Source organism: Diceros bicornis, chromosome 23 (assembly GCF_020826845.1).
Source record: "Diceros bicornis minor isolate mBicDic1 chromosome 23, mDicBic1.mat.cur, whole genome shotgun sequence".
Lineage (NCBI taxonomy): Eukaryota > Metazoa > Chordata > Mammalia > Perissodactyla > Rhinocerotidae > Diceros > Diceros bicornis.
Genome location: NC_080762.1, coordinates 36,528,544 through 36,543,079, shown reverse-complemented (window position 1 = coordinate 36,543,079; position 14,536 = coordinate 36,528,544). Strand labels below are relative to the sequence as shown.

At 39.7% G+C, this 14,536-nt stretch overlaps 1 protein-coding gene across 5 annotated transcripts in view; it reads left to right on the top strand.

Annotated features, from left to right (window-relative positions):
• Nucleotides 1-14,536, top strand: part of KLHL32 (kelch like family member 32) — a 192,740-nt gene that overhangs the window by 159,839 nt on the left and 18,365 nt on the right. Inside the window, exon 7 of one of the 5 annotated variants that reach the window (XM_058566598.1) lies at nucleotides 3,696-4,422. The exons of 3 other annotated variants lie outside the window; for them this stretch is intronic. In XM_058566598.1, coding sequence (XP_058422581.1) covers nucleotides 3,696-4,422 — 727 coding nt within the window. Of the gene's footprint in view, nucleotides 1-3,695; nucleotides 4,423-14,536 lie in introns of those variants that run through there. One more of the 5 variants, XM_058566599.1, reaches the window with a different exon arrangement.

The following is a 14,536-nucleotide window of genomic DNA, read 5'->3' as shown; positions in this document are numbered from 1 at the left end:
AAAAAGACTTTTCGCTATATGTTGCATTTTCCTCCCAATTAGAATATGCTAGAGTTTAGGGTGATGGTTATGTCAGTATGCCAGAATAAGTAAGATAGAATAGGATTTCAGCCTTCCCTGAGTAGTGATTTCTCAGTGTAGTGTCACTAAAAGCCACGAGTAGCCAGAATAACCATTTTCAAACGTGGGCACCAAAATATACTACTAAGCTAACTATGGCCTTTGGGTTCCATGATGCCCCAATGACGAATCAGCTTTCTGCTTACCGTAGTCTGTAAACCCCTGAAATGTGTTCCAGGATCCCCTCTACCACCTTGCCCTTGACTCATCATGGCAGTGAATAGTGCTCTGGCAGGGTTCACAGTGTAGAAGTGATTTTGAGGTAGCCCATTGTTTTGGATTTTCGTCGCCATTTCTTTCATTATTTGGATATACAAGAGCTATCCAGGGTTTTAGTGGTTTTTCTCTTTTACATTTTAGCAAAAGTAAAAACAGAGTACGACAATGCTTTTACATTTATTGATTTATTATTGCAAATGCAAAAGTGCACAGAGTGTTTATGTGACTCACTTTATGCCATCAGAATCAGCTGTCGATTTATAGACCTTATAGAATCAAGGTCCCACAATATGCTGTCTTACCCATAATATTAAGGTACAAGTGTCCTATATCTTTACTAAGGCATCCTACCTAGACTTTGTTTGATTTAAACCTTCTTAAATTTGACTTAATTTACTCTAATGAGGCAGCAATTTACTGTCTCACAAATGGGAATCTGTTTAAAACCTTCCAATTCAAAGTGTGGTCCATGGACCAGCAGCATATGCATCACCTGGGAGACTGTTAGAAATGCAGACTCCCAATCCTCCTCCCCCTACCTGTTAAATCAGAATCTGCATTTTTACCAGAAACCGCAGGTAATTCATGTGCATGTTAGGTTTGAGAAGCACTGGATTTAAATCTATAAATAGCACTATATCTAGGTGAGATTGGTTTGAAGTTGGTGGCAGAATAGTTAATCCTAAATTATATTTACCGTTGATCTGGAGAAAAGATAAACTCAACAAGTATGAATGATTTGTGTAGTCTGCAAATATTTACATAAAGGTGTGAAAATTATATGAAATTTATGAAAAGTTAGAAATATTGGCAAGAAATAAGAAAAAATTATAAGTAAGAAAAAATTATAAATAAGAAAATACAAACTAAATGTATGAGCACAAAGTATTCCGTTAATACATGGTATTTGGGGAAATTGAACATGGAAAGCATCATGATACGCATGACATAGGGCTGATAGTAGACAGAAAGCCGGAAATTAATCAATGATAGATCACAGTGGTCACTGTTCCACTGCCAGTTTGATTCGCTAGAGGTTTTCTTAAAGGCAGAGCCTAGTTGTGGCTTGTGCCTCTCACGCAGTAGTGACACTGTTTGCTAGAAAGATAAAGATAAGCTGGAGAGTGTTAAGAGATGGGCTAGAAGACTGATTATGGCATAGGAAGAACTGATTTATGAGAAAGAGAAAAATAATTAAACGGGCAGCACTATGCTATAAAAAGAGGCTATGGAACCGTGGATATTTTTCTAATGTTTCTCCTGTGCTGTTTCCTGTCGTATCCATATGAAAGATGGAGAAACATTAGGATGTTAAGGATGCTGAGGAGTTTGTTACAGAGCAAAGGAATGTCAGCTGGAATGACTCAATTAAATTAGGGGCAATATCAGACATTAAGTTGCAGGAAATTTTACCTGGCGTATGAGAAATGGCCTTGAGTTGGGGTGACTTTATCCCTGAGAACTTTTGAAAGCTCTGTGGGCAAAGAATGGAAAGTCTTTTATTAAGCTGTTGAATTATCTCCCCAGGGAAATAATTGGAACCCCATCGCTTTAAACTTCTAAAATTAGGGTGGAGAAAAACTAGGATGTTGCCTGTGGCAACTCTCTCCACTTCTGGCAGAAACCTGGTGATTGATGAGTGACATTTTTCTTCTGCAATATCTTTGATTATTGCTGATGTTACCATACACAGATAAATTATTTTCATCAGGTTGGTATCTTATTTACATGAAAAATGCCAGTTTCTAGAAAAACAAAGAGGGAGTGTCCCTCACTGCCCTCCATGGTGTCTGCCCTCCTTGGCGTTGGTTGGCTATCTGGCACCCAGTGACGTTCTTTTTTCATTTCTCTTCACTATATAATTCATTAAGAGATGCAATTCAGTCCGTATCGGAAGTGAATTCACTTCCTACATTCTCTTCATTCAGAAACCTAAAAAGACAAGCCCAAAATATGCCTTGCCTTTTGGAGCCCTTTGTCAAAAGGATATGGAAAATCTGAAAGTCTGAAATCACCTAGTGCCTCAGAAGGCTTAGTAATCCTTTCACCAGGATGAAAACCCAGCTCATGTTTGTCCAGGAGTAATGGTCCAAGAGCACTGCACTTTCTTCTCCTTCCTTCTGTAGATATTTTTCCTCATGATATGCATCAGCTGGAAAAGGAAGCCCAGAACCCCAGTTCCCTTGGTCAGAAAGCAAGTAAAACATAACACAATTATTCACTATTCTAATTCATTACTTTACCTTTTCATGCTAATACCTTCAGATCCACATTTGTATTGTCTAGAAGATCTTGTTTAATATAAGTGCTGCTAAGAATAATTCCTATCAAATAGGTTGACTGGGGATATTAAATATACTTCTTTATGCTGGTGTGTGGGAAGGTTTGCCAAACTTAAATATTAAGTCACATTAATTAAATTATTTCAGGGGCTCCATAACATGAATTGTTTCTTTGTTGATGGTATTTTCTAAATTACTGTGCAATTTTGTTATTTGAGACTTAATGCACCTGCTTTAGTTTTAAGAAATTCTATTTGTAGCCAAAAGTTCTTACTCTTTTCCTCCTTGAAAGAGATCTAGACCTAATCGAAAAGGTTAGGATGATTTTCTGCTATTGTGTCCATAATACAAACATAATCACCTCTATATCCTGTTTTTGTGAAAATGGCTGTAACAAATTGCCAATATCTTACATGTGCAAACAACTGTCTTCAAGATGGGACCTAATTGAGAAAAAAAATAAAATTGATAGGTTGCGATCTTTCTTTTTCTTCTCTTGCTTCCTGACTGATATACGTACTAAAGGGGTAGGGGAAAAAAATCTTTTTTCTTTCTAAATCATTCTACTAGTGTCATATTGATTTTCTCTCAAGTACACCCTGTGGTCTCAGATGATCACATTTTCTTGCATTACTCGTATTGATACAGCACCTTGACTCATGGGTGACATATATCGCTTGAGTTGTGATGACACCACTCATCGTTGACATTTCCTGGTGGTGGAGTGTATCAAACCTCTTATTGTATGAAACATAAGGGAACAGGCTGTTTCACAACACTGTTCTCATTCTTTGAAAAGCGATTATTATTATTCACTCCAAGTGAATAGTCCCCGTCAATGTTGCTTAACATTGTTCCTAACTCCTAAAATGTCTTGAGTTCTTTTGTGTCTCTGCTGATGCAGAAAAACAAATCCTCAACTGGATATCAGAATATTCCGGTGTTATGCAGTTTGTAAGAAAAAAATTATATTAAGTGTCTGAAAGAATACACAGTGACCTGCCTCTATGCTGTGGCTTTGGCTCTCTTTCTTACTTTTGTATTCTCCTCTCATCTCACTTCCCTCTGTTTCAGCTAGCCGTGAGGTGGTTGGAACACAACTGCCATTACCAGTACATGGATGAGCTCCTGCAGTATATCCGCTTTGGCCTGATGGATGTGGATACTCTCCATACAGTTGCCCTGTCCCACCCCCTCGTCCAGGCAAGTGAGACCGCAACAGCTCTTGTCAATGAGGCCCTGGAATACCACCAGAGCATCTATGCACAGCCCGTGTGGCAGACTCGCAGGACCAAACCACGTTTCCAGTCAGACACTCTGTATATCATTGGTGGGAAAAAGCGTGAGGTCTGTAAAGTCAAGGAACTTCGGTACTTCAATCCTGTTGATCAGGAGAATGCTCTCATAGCTGCCATTGCCAACTGGAGTGAGCTGGCTCCCATGCCCGTGGGAAGGAGCCACCATTGTGTGGCAGTCATGGGGGATTTCCTGTTTGTAGCAGGAGGGGAAGTGGAGCATGCCAGTGGACGGACGTGTGCCGTGAGGACTGCCTGTCGCTATGACCCCCGCAGTAATTCCTGGGCAGAGATAGCACCCATGAAAAACTGCAGGGAGCATTTCGTGCTGGGTGCCATGGATGAATACCTCTATGCGGTGGGGGGCAGAAATGAACTGCGCCAGGTTCTGCCTACAGTTGAGCGATATTGCCCGAAGAAGAACAAATGGACTTTTGTGCAGTCCTTTGACCGATCCCTTTCATGTCATGCTGGCTATGTGACAGATGGTCTTCTTTGGATATCAGGTAGAACATGCATCATATGTTGGATTTATCAAAAAACACTTTCATTGTGGCATAAATTTAAAAGTCAAGCTTTGTGTTATGGCCATGTGTAATTGAATGAATGAGCTAAGGATGCCATTTTAGCAAATTAACATTCATGTGTTGAGCACCTGCTCTGTAGAGAGCAACGTCATGGGAAGTAATTGACCTTTCTGTGACTTTCTGAGTGATTAGTGGAGTAAGAATTCAAGATGGAAATTAATGGCCCATCACACCTCTTTTTCTACCAAACCTTCTGTTGTTGAGATTGTCAACTTTTGATATTCATGGATGCTGTTGCACACCTTGTGGTTTATCCAGGTCCTAGGCTTTTTCTTTCACCTTGTGCTGCCTGACTAGGAGCCTTTCATCAAAGACAGGGCAAGCGAAGTAAAATCCCAGTAACTCCATTTTGATGGGTATAGCAATGGGCATAGATCAAGATAAGAGCCATGCTATGCATTGAGGGAAGGAATTTAAGTTATTGACTAAAATAATGTTTTTGCATTGTCTGTAAATTGTAGTGATGCATGCCATCCTAATTCTTCATTCCTATTTACTCTCCCATTCTTCCTGATTATTTGGGGGTACCGATTATTTTAGTTTACTTTTTTCCTTCTCTTTTTTTAAAAAAGCTTTCTGACTATGGAAAAAGTAGAGAAACTATTATAAGGAACTCCACGTATCCATAACCCAGCTTCAGCAGTAATCCACTCATTGCCAGTCTTGTTTCATCCACCCCCACATACTCCTTCAAACCCCTCACGACTGCCTTTTCAGTTGGACAGAAGGAGTCTGTGAGGCCTGTGTTCAATCAACATCCCATTATCAACCTGTGTTTCCAATCCTGTTAAAAAGACCTGCAATGTTCTCCTTTGAAAGGTTTGCCTATCGGGGAAGAAAAGTTGCATCTTCTCTTAGTTGGAGGATATTCATTTTGTAATCCAAATGGAACTTGTTGAATTTCTATGTCAAGGACAAAGAGGAAAATCAAATAACTTAAATACTAAGAGTAACTCTGAGATGTTTGTACTTAGAAGAAACAATCACTTTTAAGTACACCTGTGAAGGCTTCTCAGCTTCCCTCAGCAATCTTGTTTGTCTTGTTAGTTAACATCTGCTCTGACAAAATTCTTCCTTGCATTTAAACTAAATTCATTTGGACTCTGCCCATTTTTTCCTTTTGCTGTCCTCAGTAACCAGGGAGACAGCCACAGTCTCGGCTTCTCTGGGCTGTGCCTCAGTTATTGGCAGTTCACTGATTTTCACTGAAGAAACTTAGCTCATGTCAGGGTTTAAGTGCTTGAGAATTAATGAATGAAGTTAAGACTAGGACTAACGAAGAGGATAAATGAGGTGGACCCAACAATTATTGTTCCTATATGCCAAATAAACTTTAGATATGAGCGTGTATGTTAGTATTTATAGATACATATGTAAATAAGAGCCTCATTTATCTGGTGACTTATTCCCTTTCCTTTAAGTATATATTTCAATAGTTAAAAAAATAACCACTAGGACTATATTCTCTTAGCTTTGTTGAAGAAACTTCAAATTTGCCTACAAATAAGTCTTTGCTAATAGAATGAACAGATCTGTACTTGACTTGGATAACAAAACAATGATGGATTTATGAAATCACTGTAATTTATATATTATTCCAATTTACATTCCTTCCATCGACTCATTTAGTTTTCATATAGTGTTAATGTACTGCATTCCTAAATTTTGCATTGCTTCTAAATTTTCTATGAATTTCTCATAAATATTTTAATATTTCTTATTTTTTTGGCTATAAAAGTAGCCTTTTAAAATATGCTGGAGTTTCCCTTACATAGTTTTAAAGATATGACTACTTAGTGCCTTCTTTAGTGAGGCCTTAAGAAAGCACAAAAGCCCGTCTTAGACTTGCTGGATCTATCATCCTGGTGTCAAGCTGACTTCTCTTTCAATGTGGGTCTATATATTTCCTTTTCCACTTTATTAAATGTATCAGTTTATTACAGATCTTATTGCTGTATCACTTGCTTTTTCCCCGACTGTGAAAGGAAATACATTTTCTTTGTTCTTCTTCTGCACTAATATATGCTGTCTGTGTTAACCATACTTAATGAAAACAATCACAATTTTCTCAGGTTTGTTTCTCCCTACTGTGTACTTGAGATGAAAAACTCACTTCCCTGTGTACAGTACAATACCTTTAATTGGAAAGAAGAGGAAATCACCAGTGAAATTTCTGATACCTTCAGTCGTCTGCCTCTTTCTTCAGGCCCGCTTATAGTAAATCAGTTGTGAATCTAACCATGGATAGGGTGGGGTGGCTAGATTTGCTAACAGGCCCCTTAAAAAAAAAAAGATAGGTATATTTCACTCTATCACTGATTTAGAGGTGTTACCTTGATTTGAAAGTGTTTGAGGCTACTCCTTATCCTTTACCAACTAATCAAGTATTGCCAATTTAATTGATGGGGCATTGGGTCATTGGCATCCTTCTGGTGTTTTGCCAGCTTTGCCCAAGGTGGAGTTAGTAAGGATTATAAAACGTGGATTTTAGGGGCTTATTTCCATTCCATAGAACAGAAAATGACTGTTTCTTTAGAGACTCAACATTTCCAGTGTGCTCACTCCCTCCGTGGACCCCCTTCTCTTTCTCTGTCCATTTTGGGGTCAGGACATCTTGAAACCTGTCCGTGGTTTTTCAAGTGGGACAAGCAGAGATGAATTCAGAAAATCAGGCTGTATGGAGATGCCCCTTAGCATTTAATTTAAGATGTTAGAGATAGTCAGATTTTACAGGCTCCTGTAGCATTGGACATTGTCACCCAATTCACAAATGCCCCACATCGTTTCTACTTGAAATTCACAATACTGAAGTAAAATAAGTGTTCAGTATCCTGCAGTTGTGCTTTAAAAGGTGTGGTCTCCATTGTAAGATCTTGTTTGTGAACTACTGAAAAGATCCGTTTCTGTGAATGAAAATTAATCCTGAGCTCATCTTGCAGAAGAGCTGACCTGTTCACTTTTGGTCAGTGGCAGCAGGATAATGGGAAGCTAACCACAAAATCAGTGCTTTAAAACTATCAAAACAAGACAAATGCTACTGCCTTTACTCAAAAGCAGTATTTAGGGCTTTCTTGATTCTCCTGGTGAATACTACATCCTTATTAAGTCTAGTGCTGGTTTATAGATAAATAAGATTAATTCAGCAAACATACTTCCTGCCCTCTAGGAGCTGACAATCAAAGAGTTTTTCCAATATTTCATTAATGAAAGAACATTTGTTAAAGCTTCTTTTACTCCCTAGAAGATATATTTATTTTCATCTTGATTACGTTTATATGAAGCTTGCATCGCCCCATTTTAAATAACTTTAATTTATTCAGACCTACTAAAGGGACTTTGGCTGTTCTAGTATTCATTAAAATTAGAACAATGTAAAATTTCATTAACATTTTTTAAATGCCATAGCTTTACCTTTATCTGCACAAATATTATTTTACTTGCATCTAAAATATTATATACAAATTATTGTATATATTAATATTTTGGGAACTAACAGGGGGCATGGCGGAGGCTAGATTGTGGTGCACTGAGGTCACAGACTCATGTGAAACTTGCTCCACTTCTTTGCAACCAGAAGATGCTGAGCAAGGTTCCTAACCTCGTTAAGTCTTGTTCTGGGCTAGTGCTAAAGCGACACAGTAGAGTAAGACCTATGTCCTGCGCTGGGGCTCACAGTATAGTAGAGGGAACAGACTTGTAACAGATACTTATAGTATAGCATGTGATATGTGTGATGATGGAAATCTTTCTAAGGTACAGAAGGAGTGCAAAGCAGGGAGTACTTAGTGCAGGGGCATGAGAAGTTTCACAAAAGTTTGTAGCACCTTCAGCCTAACTTGGCCTCGGGTTCATTGGCTACTTCCTGCTTACCCATTAACCTTCCCTGTCTCATGCTTGGGCTTCACGGTCCAATCATTTCAATAATTCTCTTGCCCCCTGGCAAGCACACAATGTTGCACACACCCAGTGGTCCACTTTGTCTGTGCCTGTACCTGAGTAGTTGAGTCCGGTGGGAGGAGGCCAGTGGCAGAGGGGCATCGTATGGGCATACACTCAGCTCCCCAAGACCTCTCTACACCCTCCCACTAGTGTCTCACAACTCTCCTTCACTGGCTGTAACTTCCTCACTTTCCTGAAAACCTCCTCCTCCCAGACTCGGAGGGAGGACCTTGCCTTCTGTTTCTCAGAGCAAATATAAGTGAGGAGGTTCTCCCAGCGAATCAGGTGAGATATGATGAGGAGGTGGTGGGGAGTGTGAGGAGACAGATGGGCAAGAGATGGTCTGGAAAGGGGCCAAGGGCAGAAGGTAGGGAAACACTAGTGAAAAGGGTATAAAGGAGGGGGAACTAAGGAAGGAGCCTGAGCATGTGGGAGGGCAAGCTCAGAGAAGGAGGAGTGTTACAGGAACCACGACCAGAGCAGAAGGGCACAGTGACACGTGTCCAATACTATAGAGACACCAAGGGCCAAATATTCCCTCTGCATTTTTCGGTCAGGAACTACTTGGTAATTGCTGTGAAAGCAGTTTCAGGGCAGTGGAAGAAGGTGGAAGCTAGAATCCAGTGGGTGAAGGTGTGCCTGGAAAGTGAGGAAGTGAAAATGCAGGTAGAGGCTATATTTGCCAGAAGTTGGGATGTCATGTAAACTTCATTCCCCAAATCTGAGCTTACCAGACAACTCTCCGATTATTCTGCTCCTGCCTACAGGGAGAGAATGAACTGTTTCTAGGTACACATGTATTTGAGTCCATGGGACAGCCACATTTTTTTCATTACAAATTAATAAATAGCATTTTGGCTTTAGGAAGGAAAAAGGAGGGTAGGAAGGAAAGAAAAATGAAGTTCGGCTGAGAGAAGAGAGAGTAGCTAAAGGAGGACATGGAAGGTCAAAGGAGGGAACTTTTGGTTTAAGGATGTGAGTGCATTAAGCAAATTGATAGATAAGGGACAGGAGCGAGTGAAATTGAAGGTGAAGGAAATGGGGACATGCTTTGGTTGGTAAATGCTGAGAGCACCTCTTAGGTACCAGGAATGGTGATAAGTCTGGGGGATACCATATTGGCAACAGACACAGGGTCCCTAACAGGCAGGAGGGAGTTGAGAAGGGGTTTAGTCTTGGACAGGAGGAGAGACCCCGCAAGCTCCAAGCCTAGAGGGCAGGAGTCATTGATGGATGTGGACCTGGGTAAGCTCACAGGGCAGGGGCAGGAACCTGAGGAGGTCCCTTGTCGATGGAGTCAAGTGAGAGCCAGGTTGTCTGTTGAGGTTGTGCAGTGTCAAGAGTAGGGGGAGGGCCTGAGGGGAGTGGCCTTGGAAAAAATTCTCTGAGAGAAAACAGAGGCGGGGCCAGCCCCCGTGGCTTAGCGGTTAAGTGTGCTCGCTCTGCTGCTGGCGGCCCGGGTTCTGACCCCGGGCGCGCACCCACGCACCGCTTCTCTGGCCATGCTGAGGCCGCGTCCCACATACAGCAACTAGAAGGATGTGCAGCTATGACATACAACTATCTACTGGGGCTTTGGGGGAAATAAATAAATAAATAAAATCTTTAAAAAAAAAAAAGAAAACAGAGGGAACAGACGTTAAAAAAAGTCAGAACCCATACAAATGTTGGAAACCACAAAATTGTGGCAGCCCAGTTTGCAAATTTCTGTCCTATTTTTTGTTGGTGCTCAGCAGAGAGTTGGAGAGGGCAGATCCTTGGATTTACTCAGCATGGAAGGTTTTTAGGCTGGGAATAGCCCAAATGATCCTACTGGAAGGAGTTTAGCCTGCTGTGGGATCCCGTTAGTGAAGTGTCAAGGGCTTAAGGTTTGCTTGAGGGAGGACAAAGTTTGTTGCAGGGGTGAGTACGTAGAGAGTATCTGTTTGTTGCCCCTGGAGGCAGCTACCAGGTGCTGAAGCCACCTGCCTGGTAGAGGGCTGGAGCTTAATAACTTGGCATGGCCACTTACAAGTTCCTAGTGAACTTGTGGAATGTCCTAGTGGAATGTCCACTAAGAATGAAATATTGTGCTTTAGATTCTAGCAACCAGCTGCCCCTAGCAGTTATTTTCTCCTCTTCTTTCTCTTCTGCCCCAGCCTTTATTACTCCCCATCTGACAGAGATTGAAACAAAACCACTACAGTACGGGACTGAGAGGGAAGCCAAACAGAAAGGACATTGTACAATGCTTTAAAAAGAGCTGAATGCTTTCAAGAAAGCAATCAGATCACCTGCACGCTCCAACGTAACTAACAAAGCTTCACCCTGAACTGATTTCCCTTTATTCTGCAGAAGCGGCACTTACCCCTCACATTGCTGCTCAGGAAATGAGGCTTACAGAGGTGAAATGGTTTTCCCAGATCACACAGCTAGTGTTTGACAAAGTTGGAATTTGATCTTGGTGTCTCTGGTTTTTGAAAACCATGCTTTCCCCACAAAACCACACAAACCAGTTGTTTGTCACTACAACAGAGGTCTCAAAAACAGATACTTCCGTTGTAAAAAGAACTTCCAAATGACATGACTGAAAGTAAATGATGCACAGAAGAATCATCCTACCCGGACTCTTGTTTAGGATCGATAATCACTTGATTATCTTTAATTGTTTACCTGACCATCTTTCTCAGGGCACGGAGCTGAGCCACCTACTGTCTTCCTTGTTGTGGTTCTATAGTTCAGTTTCTAAAACATAAATGGTAATACAAAGTTAAAATGTAAAAAGAAACAGTGAAAATATGGAGCTACTCTAAAATACATTGTTTTAGATTAGAACTTTGTTTTCTGAAAGAATAGCATATTATAATATAGTAGTCTAGTGGCCTTTAACATTGGTACTAAGTAGTTAAAAAAAGAAAAATCCACCCATTGACTCCAGAATTCCTCTCATAGAGAAAACAGCCTTTGTTTAGATGATCCATTTATGTCTGTCTAGATGAATCTAGAAAAAGAAGATAGAATACAGAGCAAGCTGAATTGCTCTACCTAAGAATATGGGAAATATGTCATTTTCTTTATTCGCAAGAAGAGAGAAGGTTAAAGCTACATCATGGAAATGAGGAATGGCTGAAGAATTTGGTTGTTGGCCGAGGGAGATAAAAGAAAGATCCAGCAAAAATGCAGCAAAGCTAGGACACGAGAGACGGAGAGGTGACCTTGAGACCTTAACCCTGCTAGGAACGTGCAGAAATCTTTGGAGGCAGGATTTCAGCTTTCTACAGAATGAAGGAGGAGAGTTAGAGTGAATTTTATTGAGATTTTACAGGGCAGCTGACACCTGCATTATAGATTTTACCCTTGTTTATCATTCACTTATTTAAAATAACATATGGTGCATACTTTACGTATTTTTGAGTCACAAGTTTATATCTGTTCACTCTAGGTGACATAAATATAATTTGTATTTTCAAGTGCATTAACCCTTTCTTTACAGATATTTTGTAAATTTGAGACTTTCTTTGCAGATTTTGAGTATATTAATTACCCATCTATTTCTGTGGCTTCCTCAAGTGTGACAGAAATAATATGGATCCTAGTTTTAATTTAATGCATGGATTAAATATGCTTCTATTCAAGATGCTAATTTAGTAGAAAGATTCTTTAATTGTTTATATAGCATTATAAACACCTCAAAAATATGGACAGCCTAATGTCATGTATAGATAATAAAAAAAGTTTATTTTTGCATTTATTATAAATATTCTCATGGTGTCTCTTTTATCAAGGACTAATGACGAGTTTGGCTCTATAAAAAATGATTTATATGAACTCACACCTAATGCTAGGTCATTCTTTTGGTAATTAGACTATAAGTGTGGAGTTTTAATCTTTTGAGAATTGGAGCAAGTTTACAGAGGAGAAGCTTAAACTATTAAAAGAAGGGAAAAAGCCTTTGATATCCTTATAAAGCAACCAGTAATTCTGGTTATTAGAAAAAAGAATGATAAGAAATCTATTTCAGACTACAAAACTCATTCATTTATTAATTCCATATTCCATGCTAAGTTATTTTTTAATATTGCATACAAACTACTACAATATTGTCGAATCCAATTATGGATTGCCTTTACACCATGCATGCTAGTTCATGTAAAACCTGTGAGAGAGAGAGTCTCATCTCCATTTTGCACGAGGAACCTGAGCTTCGCTGTGTTAAATGGCTCCCCCAAGGATAGAGTCATCAAGGAGCCTGTGTGGGGTTGATGCTACAGGCTGTCCCCAAACTCTCCCCCTAGACTAGCATGAAGCTGGGCACTGCAGGTCTCCAGGGGAGTTGCAGAGAACTTGAGATGGTTTTCCACAATCCTGAACTGGCTGGCAGAATTCCAGCCTGGAGTGTCTCCCCAAAGAGCGTGGACATGAACAGTTCTTTGCATCCTGCTCTGTCCTAGGAAGGACATGGTGCTGCATTAGGTACCACAGGTTTCTACTAAAGAGTTTAGTGCACGTCTCTATTTATCAACAGAGGTATTTTCTGTCCTTGAAAAAAAAAAATTAGCAGAGCCTCCAGACTTGACTTACCCTGACCAACGTATATTGAGGGCTGTTTTTGTAAACACACGATTTTATAGACACTGTCATGATTGACAAGTTGTTGCTTTTGAGCACAAAGAGTTTGGGAGTCGGCGAATTCTCAGTAGTGGAGACAAAAGTTGCTTGTTTGGCAGTCCCTTGTCATCCTTTCTCTGGTATGCGTTCATCCATTTGTCGTAGCATTTTGTGGGGAGCTGAACAGGGAAGCTTAAGAAAAATGGTTTACTCTTGTCTTGATGATAGAAAGCATTGCTCACTGCTGGTAGCGTGGTGGTAACTTTTCATTCCTTCTGGCAGTTTTTAAAGACTTATTTGACTTTGGGGGAACCTGCAGTATATCTTTAAGTCACAGTTCAAAAGTATAAGACAGCGTTGTTCATTTTCAATTTTGGCTGAAAAGTCTTAACTTTGTGGCACTTCAAAGTTAGGGAAAACTTGGCTTTAAAAACGGATGCTGATACAAGATGGCATATTTAATGACAGATGTATCTATAGAAAGCTGTTAAGATGCAGATTATCCCCCCTGGGGTGGGGGAGGGAGATCAAAACTGCCAATCTATAAAATATACTCGATAGAGGAAGGCATGGAATCTATCTTTGCAAGTGCTTTGATTGCAGGGGACAGTATAGCAGCATGTGGCATCATAACCCAGAGCAGACAAATCAGCTTGATGACTTTCAAAGCCAGGAATACTGCTGCAGGCAAGGGTACTCCAGTCTAGGAGAAATTAAAACATATAGAGACTGTTATTAATTCCATATCTATTTTTGTATAGTCAAATCTGTATGCAAATCCTTAGCATCTCATTTCAGCAGATTAATCTAAAAGTGAAGAGTGTTATGCGAAGGGAATGTAATGATAAAGCTCTGCAAATGAGGAACACTGCTGAAGAAATGGGGGCTGCAAACTTGGATGCTTTTTTTAAAAATTTATCTTTTGTACTGAGAAGAAATGGTTTTTATTTATATGCTTATTTGTAAATTATTTCAGAGGGGAAAAGCAATAGAACCAATCTAAGGTTTTCCCTTGTAATCCTGACTTGGCAAAAGTTACAGCACTAGGTTTTTTAGGCACCTCCTGTGGTTTAACATTCTAGAAGTAATCAACCGAATAACTAACTAGGACTTGTATTTTTATTTCCAACTAGTAACCCAATATCTCATTTCTAAACATTGTCATGAGTGAAAATTTGTATGTAAGGGTAGGAATCTAATTACAGAGTGCAGATTAAGAAAAAAACTATTATAAATGCATCTTTGGAAGACAGGAAATAATAATTCTGAAGAGCATAAAGATAAATTAGATGCCTTGCTTGGGAGAGAGGATGTAATAGCTACATTCTAATCCAATGGTTGTACATTTAATCTATAATGGGCAGAGTCTGATACATATAGTACTGTAAATATTTTCAAATAGTGTCATAAACAGATAGTTTACTGCAGTAGATATTAATTCTGTCCCATATTTCTAAAACAAGTAGAGAAACCATCAAAGTTTTGAAATAATGAGTGAGAGCTTTAC